General features: G+C 45.5%; 1 protein-coding gene across 3 annotated transcripts in view; it reads left to right on the top strand.

Moving 5' to 3' along the window:
- The window catches only part of RAD50 (RAD50 double strand break repair protein), a 258,175-nt gene that overhangs the window by 209,159 nt on the left and 33,974 nt on the right, over positions 1-15,042 (top strand). For all 3 annotated transcript variants that reach the window (XM_061617060.1, XM_061617059.1, XM_061617058.1), the window contains exons 13-14: positions 348-523; positions 10,213-10,450. In XM_061617060.1, the coding sequence (XP_061473044.1) occupies positions 348-523; positions 10,213-10,450 (414 nt within the window). The remainder of the gene's footprint in view (positions 1-347; positions 524-10,212; positions 10,451-15,042) is intronic.

Genomic DNA, 15,042 nt, shown 5'->3' with positions numbered 1-15,042 from the left:
ATCTAGTTGTGTCCCTCTGCCCAGGGAAGATCCCCCATTGCTCTGCAGCCCTTTGTGCCCCCTCCAAATCTGCTCCAGAGGTTTGGGGAACTATCTGGGTCAGTGTGGTAGATGGTGTAGGGGCCTTTCAGAGAAGAGGGGAATTTGCAGAAAAAACCACACTTCCTTCCACCTTCACAGAAGCCTCAGCTGGAGCAAAGAGCCTTCTATGGGCGGAGGGACACAATTAGATGCAGCCCATGGGGAAAAAAGCTTTCCACAATTAAAAAGTAAAATAAAATATAAATAATGAATGTGAAAAAAGTAATTTGATCTCATTTCTGGTTGTAAAAATACTTCCGTTTCAGCAAAGAACTTGTTTCAGCAGAGCAAAACAAAAATCATATTAGTGCTGAACTAAGAAAAAACGAGGAGCAGCTGTCCAGTTATGAAGAAAAGCTTTTTGATGTTTGTGGAAGCCAGGATTTTCAAAGTGATCTACACAAACTTCAAGATGAAATTGAAAAAACATCCAAACAGCGAGGCAAGTTTATGCAATCCCCTCCTTATTCTTTTATAGTTTTCTGCATAGCACTGTATTGAATTTGATCTTAAAAAAAACACATATTGCTATATATTTAATCTTATTTGCAGCATTTATACCCTTTCTTTCTTTAAATAAGAATAATAGTTACAACAATGGCTTGTATCCATTGGTTCGCTTCTGCAAGCAGGAGAAGAATCTTTGATGTAGCAGAGGCATCAACTTAACAGAAAAGAAAGGGAAGCAATTTTCCTTGATTTCCCCTTTCCCCTGCATCCCCCCTCCCCATCAGGCACTACTTTCCATGTTGTTCTGGAGGGTCTCTGGAAGGATTTTCTATGTGGGGAAACTGGAACAACATTGGATTCATGCCTATAATAATTCAGTGATTAAAAAAAAAACCTGTCAGAGTTAAGGCTCTGTTAAGGTCATACTGTCTCATGCCCAACAATGCAAACACATTGGAAGATAAGGCCGATTGGTTGACTCACAGGAGAATTTTCCCCAGGTAGCCTGCCATCATGTGGGTAGTACTGCCATCTAGCGTCCAAAGGCAAGAATGCACTGAAGTCAAGACCTAAGGCGACCATGTCCCTCCCACTCCAGTTCATTCTTGCCTTTGTCCGAGGCTGGTTGTATCTCCAGAGTGTGAGGAATTAGTTTAGGAATTAGGTTTAGTGTGTCTGCTTGTGTGAATGTGTGTGTGAGGGAGTGTGTGGGAATTGGGGGCCTCTCTGTTCCCCTCTCTTTTCCCTCTTTTTCTAGCCCTTGCATTTTTTCCTTCCTCCCTCTTCAATCCACTGGAGGTGGTGGTGTAGTGTTTCTCTCCCCCCCCCAGTCCTTTTTCTATTCCCTTCTGCTGGCAGCGGCCGCTTTTCGCAGCACCGCTGCTCACTTCCTCCCCCACCGGGAGTTGGCTGCGGCTTCTGTCTTCCCCTGGCCTTCAGAAGCTCGTGCTGCTACCTCCCCGGTTTGTCAAAGTGCCTTTCTTCTGTGCTTTGTCCAAATGGCGCTGGCTGCAGCTTCTCTCCTTTCAGTTTAGGAGCTTGCAGCGCTGCCTTCCCTCTCTGCCACCCTAAGCGGCACCGGCTTCCCTTCCTGCCTGTGGGGCTCGAGCTCCTGGCTGCTTTGGAGCAAGCTCAACTGCGGCTTGCGCCATTAGCAGCTCACAGTGCCGGCTTCCTGGTTCGGCCGCCCCAAGCGGCGCCGGCTGTTCCTCCCTCCTGCGGGACTCAGAGCGCTGGTTCCTTCGGAGCCGCTTTAGCTGCGGCTCACGTCAGCTGTGCTCTACTCCTCACCTGGCCTTTTCCCTCAGGCAATAAGGGGCTGCTCTAGACGTAGCCTGCTCTTAACGGCTGCGTTTGTTTGCGGCCGCCAGTAGCCCTTGTTTTCCTGCCTGGTCCCACCATTTTTCGTCTCCTCCCCCCTCTTCTTTAGAGCCTTCCCCTTGTTGTTTTTCCTTATACTGCCCTCTCCTTTGGCTGTATGAGGGCTAGTTCGTTTATTCCTTCTATACTTTTTATATTTTAATGCCACATAGTCTCTACAATCTAATGGCGCTGTAGCAGCTGGATAGCCTGAGATATAGCACTCTGAAGTGATACTGCACCTTCCCCATTGTGTGCGTGTATCTCGCTGTGTTGGTGCCATACTGAATCAAAACTATTTCTTTTGGCACCCTAGCCTGGACAGTGCACAGTAGCGGTACTGCACCTTCCCCATTGTGTACGTGTATCTAGCTTTTGTAGGCCATACTGAATCAAAACCTACCTTAGGCACCTTGACCTGGCCAGTGCACAGCAGCAGACCCACACCTTCCCCATTGTGTGCATGTACCTAGCTATTTTGGTGCCATAGTGAATCAAGACTATTTCTCTTGGCGCCCCAGCCTGGATAGCGCATCTTTTTCCTCATCGTCATACTACACAGGAGTGACACCGCACCTTCCCCATTGTGTGCATGTATCTAGATCCTGACGTGGTAGATCAGTAACCAGAGCAGCGCAGACCTCAGGGGCAAACCAACAGCGCAAGGCCCTGGTGCAACACAAAGCACAAGCATTCCAAGCTGCATTCCAAAGCTGCCGCCAAAACTAAGCATCTGTCTACCCACAGCGCTTCCAAGGGAGCCCAATATGTCTCAGTCCCAGCCTTAGAGGAGCCTGCTCAGGAAGCATTAACTACTCTTTTTCAATCTACTGGGTCATCAGAGGACGAGTTTGAAGGTTTTCCCAGCCAAACACCCTTGCGCTGCCCCTCTCATTCGATGTCAGCAGCATCTCGCCACTCTGATATTCCTATGGATTCCTTGCCTCAACCAGTTCAGCCACATCTGCCTCCACATGAGCACACTGTACCCTCTGATCCTCCTACGGGGTTACAGCTGACTCCAGAATTTCTGTCCCAGCTGCGAGATGTACTGGGGTTTCTCTCCCAAGCACAGCCTCCATCTCAGGCCAACCTTTCACCTCAGCAAGCAGCTCCACGGCAGTCCAGTTCTACAGGGCAACATGGCTGTCACGATGAGGTTCCTGCCCCCTCGCCAAATCCATTTGATATTCCCAGAGGCAGAATTGGTGATGAACCCTCAGGGATGGACAATTATTCATCCTTCATGCAGGCAGAATTTGACGAATGGAGTGGGGACTACTCCTATCGTCTTTTTGACTCGGCTGATTACCTTCCTCTTTGCCATAGAGTGATGGCATCCAACCTTTACAAGCGCAACCTACCGTTCCTCCTGTCAAAGGCGCCAGGGTTCTCAAGTCTCCCAGGTCAGTGGATCACTGTATTCCTGTGCCAGATCCCATCAACAAGCTGGCTAAGGAGGAATGGAGCCGCCCGCTGTGCCCACGTCGCTTCTCGTCGTTAGCCAACAGACTCTATACCTTGGCCCCGGAATTCATGTCTTTCCTGAATGTCCCTGGAGTGGATCAACCAATTTCAAACTTGGTTTCTAGGTCTCTTCTTCCAAAAGAAGGAGACTCCCAGTTCAAAGACCCTTCTGAACGGTGGCTAGACTTTGCTCTACGTAAGAACAACGAGGCATCTGCCTATTCCATCTGGGCCTCTACTGACGCCTCTATCTTCTCAAGAGCCTCTGTGATGTGGCTGGACGACCCCAATCCGGATCCAGTCAAACTGTGAAAGAGTCTAGTTAAGTTACACAAAGTGGCTGCATTTGTGGCGGACGCCACTCTGGACACAACCCACCAAGGAGCACGGGCTTTAGCTGTGGAAATAGTGGCTCAGCAAACTCTCTTGCTGCGACACTGGGACGCTGACACCACAGCCAGGGCCAACTTATCTATGGCTGCATACTCGGGGTTCTTGCTGTTCGGAGAGGATGCCCTTAAAGTGGTCTTGATTGACCCTAAGGACAACTGAAAACCAGCTTTAGCCACAGCCAAGAGAGATGAACGCAGACCATTTCGAAGGTTTGCTCCGTATCGCTCTTTCCAGCCCTTTCAGGGGGCGCAGCCTGGTGGGCGCGGGCGCGATTCTCAAATTGCCGGTTTCCGCTCCTCCAGGGCACCCTGGACCAGACAGCAATTCTGGGGCAGAGGTTAGTACCAGGGACGACAAGGTCCATCTTCTTCATCATACAGCAGAGGAGCTCGTCAGCGCAGACAGTTCTGACGCCATCCCTATTGGAGGCAGGCTACTCCTCTATGCAAGTTCCTGGTTTTCCTTAACATAGGTCTCTTGGGTCAGAGGATTTTTTTCCTGCGGCTACAACACAGAGTTTTGGTTGAGCCCCCCGGACAGATTTTGCCCTTCTCCCGTGTCCAGATCACACAGGAGGGTCATGCAGGATGCCATACGTCATCTACTCGACATAGCCACAGTAGAACCAATACCGCCAGCAGAAAGGTTGGAGGGCATCTAGTCCATCCTGTTTGTGGTTCCCAAGCGAGATATGTCATGGAGGGCAGTCTTAGACCCAGAGCTTGGAAAAGTTACTTTTTTGAACTACAACTCCCATCAGCCCAATCCAGTGGCCATGCTGGCTGGGGCTGATGGGAGTTGTAGTTCAAAAAAGTAACTTTTCCAAGCTCTGCTTAGACCTCAAGTTCATCAACCGCTTTGTGAAGGAATGTCGGTTCAAAATGGAGTCCCTGGCATCAATCATGGATGCACTGCAACAGGGGGACTTTCTGGCATCCATCGATCTGAAAGATGCTTACCTCCACATTCTGATCTGTCCTGCCCACAGACGATTCCTGAGGTTTTTGTTAGGCCAGTGCCATTTTCAATACCGGGCCATGCCGTTCGGCCTTGTGTCGGCCCCAAGGGTATTTACCAAGGTGATAGTCACCCTGGTGGCCTTCCTCTGTCAACAGGGTGTCCATATCTATCCCTACTTGGACGACCTTTTACTTCGGGTGCATTCCAAGGACCAGGCCAAAAGACAGATTCACCACACTCTCAAGGTTCTAAGGACCCATGACTGGCTAGTCAACATCGAAAAGAGTCACTTAGAGCCAACTCAGCGGCTGCAGCATCTGGAAGCAATACTGGATACTACGCAGGCCATGGTCTTCCTGTCTCCAGAGCGTATTTTGACCATCTGAGATATGGCAACCCTGCTGACGCAATGCTCAAGGGCGGACCATTCACATCGTCCCATGGGCCCGACATCACACTCAACCACTCCAGTGGACCCTATTACCATTTCAGGCAGACATTGCCAACTCCAACCATCATGTGATCCGCCTGGAGCCATCGCTGCGTGCGTCCTTCCACTGGTGGGCAATGACGCCACACCTCAGCAGGGGTACTCCATTTTGGGAGCCAAACAGAGCTGTAATAACCACAGATGCCAGCCTGACCAGCTGGGGGCCCCACTGCAATTCCCACTTTGTCCAGGGCGTGTGGTCCAGAACGGAGCAACGTCAAAATATAAATTGGCAGGAACTCAGAGCTATCCACCTGGCTGTTCGGCATTTCCAGCCATTATTGTCACTGCAGCATGTGCTAATCCGAACAGACAACACATGCATGAAATTGCATTTGAACACACAGGAGGGAAACAGGTTTCCAGGCAGAGGCGACCCGAATCTTTGACTGGGCCGAGAATCATCTGCTGTTGCTAACGGCAGAACATCTCAGCGGCGTTCTGAATGTGACGGCCGATTGGCTCAGCAGGCAGCATGTGAGTCCGGGAGAATTGAAACTTCATCCAGCGGTGTTCGACCTTTTCCAGCACCGGTTCGGCGCCCTCCCAGTGGACCTCTTCACCTCAAGCCACAATTGCCAGCTGCCCCGCTACTTCTCGAGGTACCTGGAATCGACTGCAGAAGCAGTGGATGCTCTGACAGCACCCTGGCCAGACGGTCTACTGTACGCCTTTTTCCCAATATCTCTCCTGGGCAGGACGTTGAGAAAACTGCGGCATGAGGGAGCTCAGCTTCTCCTGATAGCCCCATACTGGCCTCACTGACCATGGTTTTCAGACCTTCTCTCTCTGTCGCTATCAGACCCCTGGAGACTGCCTGTCAGGCTGGATCTGCTCTCACAGAGACCGATCTGGCATCTGGATCCAGACTGGCTGAGTCTGATGGCCTGGCGTTTGAACGGAGGCAGCTGAGTAGCACAGGACTGCCTCGGGGTGGTCGACACAATTCTAGCATCTAGGAGACCGTCGACAAATCACATTTACCAGAGTACTTGGCTTTCCTTTTCCAGCTGGTGCACCTTCCAGGGCTTCCTGCCTTCACAAGTCACTGTACAACAGGTTCTGCAGTTCCTATATAGAGGGCTGAAAATGGGACTAAAAGTGAACACCTTGCGTCGTCATGCCTCCACTCTCTCCTCAATCCTGTCCGTCTCCTCATCTGCCGTTCCTGTGGGCTCTCACCCGCTCATCAAGCGCTTTCTGAAAGGGGCTGCCTGCTTTTCTTGGGCCATGCTTCACCACTTCCCTTCCTGGAGTCTGTTGAACGTCCTACAAGCCCTACAGCACCCTACATTTGAACCCCTTGCTTCAGTGCCTCTCCGACTGTTGCCCTTTAAGATCCTGTTCCTGGTGGCGTTCACACTGCCGAGGAGGGTCTCAGAGCTGGAAGCCTTGTCAGCCCGCCATCTCTGAATCTTCCATAAGGACTCAGTTGTGTTGAGGCCAGATCCATCCTTCTGCTCCAAGGTCAACTCAGTGTTCCACTGTAACCCGGATATTCTTCTTCCGTCATTCTGCCTGAAGCATGTCCATCCATTAGAGAAGGCCTGGCATTCGCTAGATGTTCAAAGAGCTCTCAAGATCTACCTATCTTATGCACAGGATATCAGACTGAGTCATTATTTGTATCCTTTCATCCTAGGACCTTGGGGGAAAAGGTCTCTAAGTCCACTTTGTCTTGTTGGTTGCGAGCTTGTATTATTCTAGCGTATGAGTCACTTAACCTTCCAGTGCCTTCTAAGATAATGGCTCATTCCACTAGGTCAGCCACCACTACAGCTGCCTTCGCAACCAACGCACCTCTTGCAGATATCTGTAGAACGGCTGTATGGTCTACTCCAGACTCCTTTATTAAGCATTATAAGATAGACCGCTACGCCTCCGCTGACGTGTCCTTTGGGAGGCGTGTCCTGCAACAGGTTGCTTCTCATGACTAATCAGTGGGCGGTCCCTCCCTATTGGGGCTGCTTTGGTACATCCCACATGATGGCAGGCTACCTGGGGAAAACGGGCCGTTGGCCTCACCTGAAGGGTGGTTCTCACAGGTAGCCTTCCATCACAGCCCTCCCTCTGCTGGGGTGTTTTCTACTGTTTTTTTTACAGATTACTATTCCTTGTTAATCAGGATTCCTTTATACATTAAGTCAAGATTTGTTACTATGTTAAGATTATACGTGTTGCTCCTATGTGGCTAGTTCCTGTATTTTCCTTGCTGGTAGGCCAGTTGGCCATTGTATTTATATTTATTTATTTATTATTTCAATTTATATACCGCCCTTAGCAGAATAGCTCTCAGGGCGGTGAACAAACAAGATAAAATACAATATATCATAGTAAAAAATCACAAAAACATGTACAAACAAACAACAGAAAGCACAACAAAAACGAAATACAACACAAATTAAGAAGGATACATGTTAAAAGTAGAAAGATTAAGAAAATTAAAAGATTAAAATGCCTGGGAGCATAAAAAGGTCTTTACCTGGCGCCGGAAAGATAGAAGTGTAGGCGCCAGGCGTACCTCTTCGGGGAGGCTGCTCCACAACTCAGGGGCCACCACAGAAAAGGCCCTAGATCCAGTAACCACCCTCCGGGCTTCCCGATGAGCTGGTACCCGGAGGACGCCCTTAGATTCTGAATGAAGTGAACGGGTAGGTTCATAGCGAGAGGCGTTCCACAAGGTATTGAGGTCCCACGCCGTGTAAGGCTTTATAGGTCAAAACCAGCACCTTGAATCTCACCCGGAAGCAAATAGGGAGCCAGTGCAGACGCACCAGAATAGGTGTTATATGCGAAGACCGACTGGTCCTCGTCAATAGTCTGGCAGCCGCATTCTGCACCAGCTGAAGCTTCCGAACTGTCTTCAAGGGCAGCCCTACGTAGAGCGCATTACAGTAATCCAACCTTGAAGTTACCAGTTATTTCTCAGATATCTCACTCCAGACTCATCGCGAATGAACTGGAGTGGGAGGGGCATGGTCGCCTTAGGTCTTGACTTCAGTGCATTCTTGCCTTCGGACGCTAGATGGCAGTACTACCCACATGATGGCAGGCTACCTGTGAAACCCACCCAGGTGAGGCCAATGGCCCATTCTTCTAGCGATACAGTAAGGTTCAGATGCTTCATAAGTCCAGGAGCAGGCAGGGTGCTGTTGCTCTCCTGGCTTTTGAACATGGTGGGTTACTGCCACTGACCAAGAGGGGCAAGGGCAATGTGCTTGGTGGCAAGAGCAATTGGATTGGCTGCCCCACACTGAGCTCCCTGTGCCTCACCCTCTCCTGCTTGGTCAACGGAAGCAACCTGCCATGTTCAGAAGCTGGGATGTCATTGGTGCCCTGCCCACGCTGCCTCACTGGCTGTTAGTACATAAGGCAACACAGGACCAGGATAATGTGTGGTGTCCTTCCTGGTCCCAGGCACCTCATCCTTCCTGTCTGGATCAGGGCCTGAAAGACCAAGGAAAAGTGCACCTGCCTGGAGGGGTAAGTTGTAAGCAAGGACAATTTGTGACTTTGCACAGCATCCTTACTGATCACATGGCACATCTGTTAAGGCATCAGCCTTAGCTTCCAGTTTCCCAGTTTGTGGAGCTTGAGCCAACATGAGAAAGCCTTAACTCTAATCTTAAACCATCAGGTTTTTGGTTCATTGAATTTCCGTGACTTTTGAAAAGGAAATATATTAAAATGCTTGGTTCTGTTAAGTGTGTTGTTTCCGTGTTGCACGCATGTGTGTCAGACTATGGTGGTTGCAGGGGGTGGTGTATGCATTGTTGTAGTGTGTGGTCCCTGTGACAGGTTTCTCAGGTTTCCAATGTACCCAAAGCCCTGACAACCCCTCTTTATGCACTGCATCATATTGACATCTTCCACAATTAAAGGAATAGGAATTATTCTTTACATGTAATAAGTAGCTTCCTCTGCAACTATTGTACTTCTGGCAAAAATTTCACTTCAAAAACTGTTCTGGTTATGTCTTTCCTTACTTTGCCAGTAGCTGCTGCCATAGGCTTTTAAGGGGCAGAAAAACCTTAATAAGCTTTGAATCATTGCTGAGAACTTCACTAAGCCATTAAAAGTGTTTTTTCCTTGATAAGCCTGCGTAAACTACATCAGCAGTTTCATTTATTTTTCACTGAATTGGAAAGAAATCTCTGGTATGCTTGAATAAAATCTGAAGTAAAAAGGGCAGTGTGCTGATTTTCAGCACTTTTAAACTTGCTGTATCTGTGGCAATTTTTATCAAATCAGTTTGAAACTGGAAACATTTGTGGACCTATCAGGTAGATCATGTATGCCAAGTTTCAAGTTATTAGCTCAACATGTTCCATTTGTGTAAGCTATAGCCTTTTGAGGCTTATAATGACATAACCTTTTTTTGTTGCTCACCTTAAGTAAAGGAGCACTCCCATGCCTTTTAAAAATAGCAGCTCTTTTGCAATGTGCAAATGGTTAGTGTAAAATTCAAATTATGCCTCTTGAGGCCTTCCTGTGCAAATCGTCAACATGTGAGACTTCTTATTTAACTTTTTCTTTTTGGTTTACATTGAAACACCACCACCCATCCTTTAACTTCCTTGTTCCAGGACATAATAGTCTCACCCCAAATGAGGGGATTCCCCATATGACAGCACCAAGACTCAAAGCCTCAGCATAGCAGTTCATAGGATCATCATCTTCCAAAAGATTTGTGGAGCACTTATGCTAATATCATATGGGAATCAATAGATTTATTTGATTGTTATTTTATTGGCTGTTTGCTACTTCTGTTTGCTTTAGCTGTGATTAAATTGGTTTTATGCCTTTATTGTTTTAGTTTTGATTTAGTATTTTTGGTTGTTCTGATTGTAAGCTGTTTTGGAGACCTTAAAAAAAAGTAACATAAAAGTACTTAAAGTTTACATAAATTCAGGTTTCACCGTGCCATCGTTGCCTGGAATGGTCAGTTTGATAAAATACTGCTGGTCTCATGAAAATTATTTTGATTATATACATTTATTTTTTAAAAACAGCCATGCTTGCTGGAGCCACAGCAGTTTATTCGCAGTTCATTACACAATTAACAGATGAAAAACAATCATGTTGTCCGGTTTGTCAGCGGGTCTTCCGAACGGAGGCAGAACTTCAGGAGGTGATAGATGATCTTCAGTCCAAGCTGCGCCTTGCTCCAGATAAATTGAAGGCAACAGAGTCTGAGCTTAAGAGAAGAGAGAAGAGACGTGATGAAATGATGTCATTGAAACCTGTTAGGTAAGGTGGAAAGTGTAATAAAACTTGTTTTTGTTACAGGAAGTATTATTAGGAGAGGTGGTAAAGTTTTTGGAGAATACAACCATTTTTAAACTGTTACTTGGATGTGCTCTGTGATATCTTTTGGGGAGGAGCTTTTTCTTTTTGGGCGCTATCCAACTAAATAGATCCCCTAGAACAAGGATTTCTGTTTGTGCAATGGAACTTATTCCTCTTCTCTTCCCACGCACGCTCTTAAATCTGTTCTGGGTTTTCCCCCAATCCTCCAGAACAGATTTTTTTGTAGGGGGAGGAAGGGAGGGAGGAGAAGCTCCATTGTGCAACTGGAAATCCTTGTGCTAGCGCATTTGCTTAGTTGGATACTGCCCTGTGCGTGTTTGTAAATATTTTGAAATGGCTTTCCATCAGAAATATTGTATCCAAAATGGCTTACAAAATAAAAGAATACAATTGTTTGTATCCTGAGTTGTATCCTCCAATCCAACCAAAGCTCCTTGTGCAGAAGGGAAAGGGAGGCAATTTTCACTGATCATAGATTTGGAAGGGGCCTATAAAGCCACTGAGTCCAACCCCCTGCTCAGCGCAGGAATCCAAGTTACATCATACCCAACAGGTGGCTGCCCAGTTGCCTCTTGAATGTCTCCAGTGTTAGAGAGCCCACCATCTCCCTAGATAATTGGTTCCATTGTCGTACCGCTCTAATAGTTAAGTTTTTCCTGATGTCCAATCGAAATCTGGCTTCCTCCAACTTGAGCCCATTATTCTATGTCCTGCACTCTGGGACAATTGAAAAGAGATCCTGGCCCTCCTCTCTGTGGCAACCTTTCAAGTACTTGAAAAGTGCTATCATATCTCCCCTCAGTCTTCTCTTCTCAAGGCTAAACATGTCCAGTTCTTTCAGTCTCTCCTCATAGGGCTTTGTTTCCAGTTCCCTGATCATCCTTGTTGCCCTCTTCTGAACCTGTTCCACTTTGTCTGCATCCTTCTTCAAGTGCAGTGTCCAGAACTGGACACAGTACTCAAGATGAAGCCTAACCAGTGCTGAATAGAGGGGAACTAATATTTCACGTGATATACTTCTGTTTATGCAGTCTAAATTAGCATTTGCCTTTTTTGCAGCCACATCACACTCTTGGCTCATATTCAGCTTTTGATCAACAACAATCCCAAGATCCTTCTCGCATGTAGTATTGCTGAGCCAAGTATCCTCCATCTTATAACTGTGCATTTGGTTTCTTCTTCCTAGGTGTAGAACTTTGCACTTATCCCTGTTAAATTTCATTCTGTTGTTTTCAGCCCAATGCTCCAGCTTATCAAGATCCCTTTGAATTTTGTTTCTGTCTTTCAAGGTTTTAGCTATCCCTACCAATTTTGTATCATCTGCAAATTTGATAAACATTCCCTGCACCTTCTCATCCAAGTCGTTAATAAAAATGTTGAAGAGCACTGGACTGAGCCCTGTGGTACCCCACTCGTTACTTCCGCCCAGTTTGAGAAGGAACCCTTGATATGCACTCTTGAGTACAATTCTGTAGCCAGCTGTGGATCCATCTGATAGTTGTTCCACCCAGCCCACATTTAGCTAGCTTGCTAATCAGAATATCATGGGGCACTTTGTCAAAAGCTTTGCTGAAGTTGAGATATACTATGTCCACAGCATCCCCACAGCCTACCAGGGAGGTTACTCTTCTTTTTCCCTTTAACTTCCAGCACCCCCTTCCATGCTGCTCTCATGAGTTCCCCAAGTGTCTGCAGCAATTTTCATGAGGATGAAAGAAAAGGGAATGGGTAGGAATCATCTTCCCCCTTCCACCAGTGGGGTGTGTCCCTGCAAGTTGAACTCTTCGTACACAAGTTAGAATCCAAGGCAATAAACCCCCAGATAAGCAGACTTTAAAAGTTAGCTTGAATTTTTTTAAAAAAGTACACATCAAACTGGTTAGAATAATAAAAATGGTGGTCATAAACTGTGAGAGGCACAGTTTTCACTAAAAAAATATTAATGACAACGAGGCTGTTGACAAAAGTAATTAAGTGCACAATCCAGCTCATATTTACTCTGGGCTGAGAGGAGTTGGAAATAGCAGATCCCCGGCTGAGCCGGCAGGGTCCCGGCTCTGCCAGCAGAAGCTCCTCTGCCATGGCACAGCTGGGACTGCGCCAGCTCAGCCGGGGGTCTGCCAGGGAAACCTAGCCCAGCGGAAGGGGTGCCAGCAGAAGCCAGCGTAAGGCCCAAAAAAGGGCCATTCTGAGGGGGTGTTGGAGGAGTGGCCAAGGCAGGGGACTTACACAACATCCAACTCCCATTTGGAGCACTCTTCCGGATCCTGATCTGGGTGAAAGTTATGCCAAGAAGAAGGCTGGTCTAAGAAAATAATTGTAATGGAAGTCAATGGGGAGCTCTTACTCGCCAGCAGGGGTATTCATGAGAGCTGGGTGTTTTTTCTTTCCGTTAGTGTACACAGCTCTCAGCAGAGATAACATTCTGCTGGCCCAGTGGCTCCTGAACAGGAAATGGATGCCGCGGAGTTTCCCACTGGCTCCTCCGCCACCAGTACCCATTCCACCAGCTTCTCATGAGTTGGATTGCTCTGTAATTAATGCAATTGTTTAAATTAACCCAACTCTCCCATCCATCATTTTGAGATTAAGGACAATCTATTTTCACTAAATTTAATTTTTTCTAATCATTGAAATAGTGAATAGCTACCATGCTTGATGATCAGAATACCATTTTTTTAAAAAAAATCTCAAAGGTTGAGAAAAATTAGGAGAATAAAAAAGGGCCTTTCAAAATTAATATCTAAGTTGACCATGCCTTTCATCCAAGTATCATCAAAAACTTCCTGAAAAGTCAAGAGGATTTAAAAGGAAAGAAATATTCTGCTTGTTCTTTGCAAGAGGAAAACAGACCGGCTCACAGAATCAGAAATGATACAACAGGACAGCAAGACTCAAAAGCAAAAAGCAATGCCCTTCATCCCTATTCTGGAGTATTTCTTTTTTTTTTTTCAATAATTTTTATTCAGATTTTCATAAAACATACAAGACAAAATCGTAAAACATTCAAAGACAAAAAACAAAATCAAAAATAGTTAAACAAAAAGAAAAAAAGAAAAGAAGAAAAAAAAAAACAAAAATAAAAAATAAAGAGTAAAATATTGACTTCCCATTTGTCAAAGATCAAATCAGTTATAAGTCTATAATATATAGCAATCCTGTCTCTTAAGTCATATTATAAAATCACTTTCCTCCAGTAGTTATCTTACTTAATCATCAAATCTCATAAACATTACTTTATTCTTTCCACAAAAAGTCAAAGAGAGGTTTCAATTCTTTAAGAAATATATCTATCAATTTTTTTTTCCAGATAAGCATATCGATTAATCCATCTCATTACTAATTATGATAATCTTATTGTCATAACCATAGTCAAAATAAACATTTCAATTAATCCATCACATCAGAATCTGTTAGGTTCAGTAATTTCAGTAGCCATTGTTCTATTATCTCTATTAGTTCCATTTTCCATCTTCCATCTTCAGTAGTCTTGTTAAGTCCAGTAATTTCAATATCCAATCTTCCATTATCAGTATTCCATAATAATCTTGCTGTCAAAGCCATAGTCATATAATAAGAGTCTGATGGGAATTACCTCTATCCCAAATATTTTCTTGCCATCCATTCTAAATAAGTTGCTGAAATACTGCTGTAAAATCATATCTCTGTTCTTTTTTTCAAAATACACTGGGTCATCTCTTAAAAGTTTTTCCATTGTCACATGGCTGCAGTTAATTCCATAGATTTTCTCTATATTGGGCTCCATCACATCATTCCAGTCCAGAAGATAATCCATGCCATTGATAACTTTATCTCTAGAATCTTCATTAATTTCTTCAGAGATAACATTGAGTTCCAAACAATAGATTTTATTTCTAAAGTCCATAGACTCCAAATCTTGTTCCTGTTCCACGTTTGTTCCAATCTCCGGGATCTCCTCTCTCACAGGGACCCCTATTCCAGTCTCCAGGGTCTCCTCTCTCACAGGGACCCCTATTCCAATCTCCGGGGTCTCCTCTCTCACAGGGACCCCTTCCAGGGTCACCTCTCTCACAGGGACCCTTATATCTTTAATCTCCTGCTTCATTTTACTCAATTCAATTTTCGTTATCTCAATCTCATTCATTATTCTCTGAAACATAGTTATTTCCAGATTCTCAGCCACTTTCTTAATTGCCATTTTAAAAGAAAAATATAGGAAAACCACTTCTTATTTCAGCAACAATTGGGTTAATACTCCAAACTTGGTGACATCACAGTATAAACAGAGCAGACAGCCTTATCTCTCCAATAGTTAAGTAAACAAAATGCAGTTCCCAGGATCGAAGCAATTAATGGCAATCGTCAAGAAACAGATTCGTCAAAATAAAATAGACCAAAAAGAGAGTAGTCTCAAAACAGTATAATATTTTTCAAAATAAAAATCTGGAATAGAAATCCCTCTTCTGTGTGTATCTTTAGAATGCAAATCCAGGACAGCTTTTTGCAACAAAAACAGAGATAAGCTATTAATTAGTGCGTAGCAGAGAGAA

The sequence above is a fragment of the Rhineura floridana genome, chromosome 3 (assembly GCF_030035675.1).
Source record: "Rhineura floridana isolate rRhiFlo1 chromosome 3, rRhiFlo1.hap2, whole genome shotgun sequence".
NCBI lineage: Eukaryota > Metazoa > Chordata > Lepidosauria > Squamata > Rhineuridae > Rhineura > Rhineura floridana.
Note: the sequence above shows the minus strand (reverse complement) of the source record. Positions and strands in the feature narration are given on the sequence as shown.